Here is a 6235-nt window from a genome sequence, read left to right on the forward strand (position 1 = left end):
AAAGATTAAATAGTGGTGTAAGTAGAATCACCTAAATACACCCTAAAAATTAAGTTAAACATCTCATTTTTCTAGTTGTTTTTAATACAATTTTGTCTCCTAACTAAATGACCCAAATGGCCAAAATCCTAAACCTAACCAACGAGGTTGCTTTGGCCAAAAGCCTAACTCCTCCTTCTTTATCATCATCTTTTTGTTCTTCTTCTAATCCCAATTGTCGTCACCCTTCCTCTTTCTTCTTCTGGCAAAATTGAGATTCAGAATCCAATTAAAAAAGGATCAATTTATAGTTGTTAACAGTATATATGAAACCCACAACACTATAGGTATGAAATCTCCATAGCAACCAACTTCAAGCATTGGCTTATACTTCCCATTAAATAATGTATTAAATTGATAAAGAAATAGATATCCTAAATAAGTGCACTTTTTATCTTTTTAGACTAAAAAGTTGAGGAAAAAAATATGAATGTTTGGGTTAATTTTTTGACTTTTTATGAAAAAATGTGTATTAAAAAATTATATAAAGAAGTGTGTAGGAAAAAATTAGAGATGTGTGGGCCACAGCTGTACAATCTGAACAGCTGAATTGATGGTAAGAAATTATTGGCTACTTTTCGAACATTGCACTGGATGGTTTTGTTCGGCCCGTGGAGGTCATCACGAGTCCCTGAACCGTTCAATGTGTAGAACTCGTCAAATATTATATACTTATAAAAAATCATGTTGATCGGATATCGATAGCTATTTGATCTGTTTTTTTTTTCAATCGTTAATTATAACACCATTTATTTTTTTTATACAAAACTGATTTGATCATGTAGTTATTGATATCCGATTAATGTGATTTTTTACAGACATATAGTACTCGACGAGTTCTACACATTGAATGGTTCAGATTATCAAAACGGGACCCGTGATGGGCCTCCACAGAAAGAACAGAAGTGTGTAAAAATTACACTCAAACAGTGCAATTTTTCTTAACAAAGGCTGCACAGCGCCAGCCATACATGATTGTTGAGTTGTATGGATGTATGGAAAATTAATTTTTTAATATTTTTTTTGATAAATAGTAATAACTTTTTAACTTTTTGAATAACTTTTTACTTTTTATCTTTTTAAGAAGATGCCAAACTTAACCTTACTTGTGTATTTATCAATGCAAAACACACCCCCCCTATATATATATATATATATTCAGAATGAGAAATTTGATAGATAAAGAGAATCGAATTCGAGCTGGCTTAAGGGATTTTTCGTGATTGGAGAAAGGAGCAAAGAATAGATCAGGATCGAGAGAAAGATAGCACAATCGTTGCCATTAGGGGTGTGCGCGGTGCGGGTCGGTGCGGTTTGAGAGAAAAATAAAAACCGTATGGCGGGTGGCGGATTGATAAAAGTGTCACTAGAATTTGCCATTTTCCTTATCAAAAACCGGCGGTTTGGTTGACAAATAATGACGAATTTGCCTTGGCGGTTCGGACGGATTGACGGTTTATAAAAAATATAATTCAAATTACAAAACTTAAATCAAAGAGTAAAAAAAAGACGAGAGATACCGTGATGTTAAGCATCTTGTGAAACTTTCTTCTGATACAGCAAGTGTAGCAACAACATGATAATATCAACGACTATGCAATCAGTTCATTACAAGCATCTGTGGAAGCTATAATGATCAAATACAATACATAAAATTAATATCATTCAGGATTTACAATATATTGAAAATGTTTACTGTTGAGAAGTATTTAGATTGAAAAGTGAGCTGATGCAAGTTTGCAACATGGCGCCAGAAAAAAAGAAAAGATTGAAAATTGAATTGGAATCCAACTTTATTTTGGATTATTGATATTAAATTTCCCTCGAGCAGTAATATAATACTATATTCTAAAGTATAGAACAACAAGTATACTTAAGTAAATTTTTTTTTTTAAATCTTATAAAATATGATTTAATAGTGGTGCGGGTCGGTGCGGTTTGAAAGAAAAATAGAAACCGACGAATTAATAAAAGTATCACTAAAATTTATCATTTTTCTTATCAAAAATTGATGATTCGATTGACAAATAATAACGAATTTACCTTGACAGTACGATTTTAACAATTTTGACAATTTCGACAATATTATGCATCCCCGTAGTTGCCATACACAACCACTGGCCTGTACTTGCAACTTCCTCAGCAACAAAGGGTGATCTCGCGATGGAATGAGGATCCTCTCCTTGCAGCTCCCATCCTTGCGCCCGTCCTTGCAGGCTTTCGGGTCTACTTTTAGACCCAATTTTGATAATCCGAACCGTTCATATTTTATGATTTATTCAGTATATCATACCTGTAAAAAATCAAGTTGATCGGATATCAGAAAATATATGTTCAGAAAACTGTTTATTAAATTCTTTAAAAAATAGTTTTTAGTTCAATTTTCGAACACATGCTTTCTGATATCCGATCAACTTGATTTTTTACAGGTATGATATACTGAATAAATCATAAAATATGAACGGTTCAGATTATCAAAATTGGATCTAAAAGTAGACCCGAAGGCCTGTAAGGACAGACGCAAGGACAAACCTGCAAGGAGAGGCTCTTGACTCCGAGCGATGGTGGGCATCCCGACAGGGTTGTCAGTGAAAGGGGTAAAAGCGGAAATAATTAGATCTTTCGGATGTCCAACCAAAAAAAAAAACATTAAAAATTCAAAATTAAGGTTAGAATATTAAAGTGAAGAAAAAAAAAAAATCTCATACACAAATTTACTGGTAAAACCCTAACACCAATCTCTCTCTCCCTGTCTCTCTCTGCAATGCACTTCCATCCTCCCACCACATTCTCTCTCTACTCCACCCTCTCCCGCCACTTCTCCTCCACCACAAAGCTCCCAAAGCTCTCGAAAATACCCTCCAGATACAGACCCAAAGCAATCCACCTAGCCCAGAAAGCCCTCACTGACTACCTCCACACCACAAGATCTCTCCCCTTCATCTACGCCGAACACATCAGCAAGAACGCCCTCTTCTCTCTCTCCGATGTCGCTTCCAAAGTCCACTTCTCTCCCTCAACTTTCTTCAAATCCTTCCAGAGGTTCCTCAGGTACCACCCTATCAACGAATTTGAATTTTTCTATGAGAGTATTGGCATTAATTATCATGAAATTAATGGGTTTTTGCCCCCCAACAAGTTTTTCTTATCCGAGGATTCGCGGGTTTTGAATGCGGCTTTCGCATTTTCGGGATTTGGGTTTCCTTGGAATAGGTTGGGAGAGTTGTATAGAGAGGAGATTTCGATTTTCAGCAAAAACCCTAGTGAATTAAGTAGGAAGCTTCATGGGTTTAAGGATTATGGGTTTGGTAGTGTGACTGTTATTGGGATTTGTTTGGTTTTTCCTTATGTGTTGAATGGGGAGACTGAATTGGGTAATGAAATTAGTGCATTGTTTGATGATTTGGGGAAGTTGTTTGTTGATTTTGATTTGTTGAATTGCGTTGAGGGAAATGTGAATGCTTGGATTGAGGTTTGTAGGAAAATAAAGGTGTTTTATGATTTGGGTTGCGAGAAAGGGAAGATGGGGGAGTTGATGGGTAAGAGAAAAAGCATTTTTCTCGAGTACCCAGAAGAGGTTTTGGTCAATAAAGTGGAGTTCTTTTGTAGATTGAGTGTTAACAAGAGTGATGTTGGTCTTTTGATTCTTGAGAGACCTGAGATTTTGGATTTTGATTTTGATTTGGAGGATCAAATGATTTCAGTGTTGGGGCTGCTGAAACACTTTGGAATGAATACAAAAGAATTAAAGTTCATCAGTGAAAAGTATCCTTATGTTTTGGGAAGACACAAAATGGTTAATTTGCCTCATGTGATGAGAGCATTGGATCTACAGGAATGGTTCTTCAATAAGATGAGAAGTGGGAAGCATCGTCTACTATGTACTTGCGTTGTTGGCAATGAAGACCTGGACAAGGACTACAAAGGGAGTTTGGACATAATTCAATCTTCAAGAACCTCTATTCACACACTTCAGAAGTTGAATTTCTTGCACGGTATTGGGTTTGGAGAAAATAATTTGACCATAAAAATCCTAGCGAACTTGCATGGGACTAGTTCTGAATTACAAGAGCGGTTTCATTGCCTTCTTCGAAATGGGATTCAATTCTCAAAACTCTGTAAAATGGTTACCTTGTCACCAAAGATCCTAAACCAAAACACAGAGATTATTGAACAGAAAATGAAGTTCCTTTGCCAGGACATAGGATACTCATTGGAGTACCTCGATCCTTTTCCTGCCTATTTGTGCTATGACTTAGAGAAAAGAATTAAACCCAGGTGCAGATTCCATATGTGGCTTATTGAAAAGGGTTTGTGTGCAAAAAAATACTCTCTTTCAAGCATGATTGCGACTAGTGAGAAAAATTTTATAGCTCGTGTTTTTGGAATTCACCCTGCTGCTCCAAAACAATGGTTTGAGTGCTTTTCAAACCCAGATCAGGGTAGTAATTGCCAATAGAGCTAGCTTAGGAAGCAATGTTGAACTACACGGAGGCAAAATGAGAGAGTTGTACATGTTACCGCTGGATTGCTTACTAGCCATGGTCTAAGAACCCCAATGTGACAATTTTACAATCATCATTGGGAAAACATTGCTGGAAGATAACTTGTTATTATGGGTCATTGGCTCCAAGATCATATCCGTACTGAGGTTATCATGAAAATGTCTTTTAGGTGGATGGATTCATAACAAAAACACAGTGAATCCATTTGTGATGTCCTCTATGTCATTATGAATATTCATTCTCTCTGGATACTGGTTGACTGTGATGGCGCAGGTACTGAATTTTGTTGTGATGTTAATTGATCCTTTGTCATACAACTGAGATTTTAGCACAGTGGGGAATTGTATCATGTAAGCTTCAGTTACTACTTTTAAGCATTAATACTTGTGTCACTACATTTAAGGAATGGTTGTTGATGTATACAAGCACATCTTTGTTTGCCCTTGCCAGACTCTACTTCTTCCTGGGAAATCTAGAAAGATACTGCCAGCCTGCCTCAGACATATATATGTAGTCTAATTTTTGTTTTTTTAATGATTCTGTTTTAAGTCAGTCATGAGTAGAGGCGGATTGGTTGTCCAGTCGAAGTATTCCACTTTCCATTGGGTCATGATGTACACAATTACAAGTTACTGTGCATTGTCATTTGAAAACTGGGGCTTACGTCTGAACACGAAAAATGATAAAAGAATTGATTGTCAATTTCGTTATGGTGATGAAATCTTTATATATATATATTATCAGCAAAAGATTATGTTGGAGTCAGCCAAAATGTTGTATAAGCAAATTGGAATGAACGTGTTTGATGGTTGGAACAGACAGTTATTGCATCACAGATGTATAATAACCTGAGATGCTACCTGTGGCTATTCAATTCATTTTGGCACTTCATGACTCTGTTGTGGAAAGAAGCATTTGTATCATCACGGTCATTACTTGGCAAACCCTCCATTATATGTTGTGTCTCTCTTGGGGCTGCCAGCAGTTTTAAAGGAAAATGGTTTCTCTGAAACCAATTGACTGACTTTTCATGTTGTGTCTTCACGATTGTGTTCTTTGTGTTGTAAATTGTAAGCTTATGTTTCTCAAACAATAATTCAAGTTTTGGGATTTATATTGTTTCTACTTGCAATAGGAGAGAGTGTCAAAATGAATATTTGAGGATGTGTACTCATCTTGGCTGCAACCAAGGTGATATACATAGTAGATAATTTTAAGTTTCTCTTGACTCCAAATAAAACCAACCGCTAGTCTCATCCTTACTCGCTCCTAAGCGCCAAGAGAGATTATTCGTATGAGTGAGCCAATCTTGTCTGCTGACATCATCATCTGCTAATCATTATGACACAAATCATAATAGCATCAATATCACATAAACTCACAAAAATAACCGATCGATTGAAAAATGCAACCACAATTTGCGCAATTCTAAATTCCAAACATAGGCTTTATCAGCATTTCTTGCGATAAGCATATACAACGGAATCTACTATGTGCACCTCACATGAAGTGGTTCAAGATTACTTTCTCTTACGCAACTACCTCTCTAAAGACATTCTAGTGACCAATTTGCGTTCATTCAAAATGCACCCAATTAGCACATTAAATCTTACAAAGGGAAAATTTATACATTACTAGTAGAGTATCTTATCCATAGTCTAATGAGCAATGTCAAGGTCTAAACTACTTAA

General features: G+C 36.1%; 1 protein-coding gene across 1 annotated transcript; it reads left to right on the forward strand.

Annotated features, from left to right (window-relative positions):
* The first annotated feature begins 2706 nt into the window (after positions 1–2706).
* Positions 2707–5246, forward strand: SHOT1 (Mitochondrial transcription termination factor family protein). Its single transcript, XM_082916463.1, has one exon. The coding sequence runs from the start codon at positions 2804–2806 to the stop codon at positions 4496–4498; it is 1695 nt and encodes a 564-aa protein (XP_082772589.1). The 5' UTR covers positions 2707–2803; the 3' UTR covers positions 4499–5246.
* Positions 5247–6235: the final 989 nt, after the last annotated feature.

This window comes from Camellia sinensis, chromosome 2 (genome assembly GCF_055761805.1).
Source record: "Camellia sinensis isolate YWXY chromosome 2, ASM5576180v1, whole genome shotgun sequence".
NCBI classification, from domain to species: Eukaryota; Viridiplantae; Streptophyta; class Magnoliopsida; order Ericales; family Theaceae; genus Camellia; species Camellia sinensis.

Bases quoted from the DNA above. Each gene is read 5' to 3' on its own strand.
- SHOT1 (XM_082916463.1), top strand. From the start codon at position 2,804: ATGCACTTCCATCCTCCCACCACATTCTCTCTCTACTCCACCCTCTCC.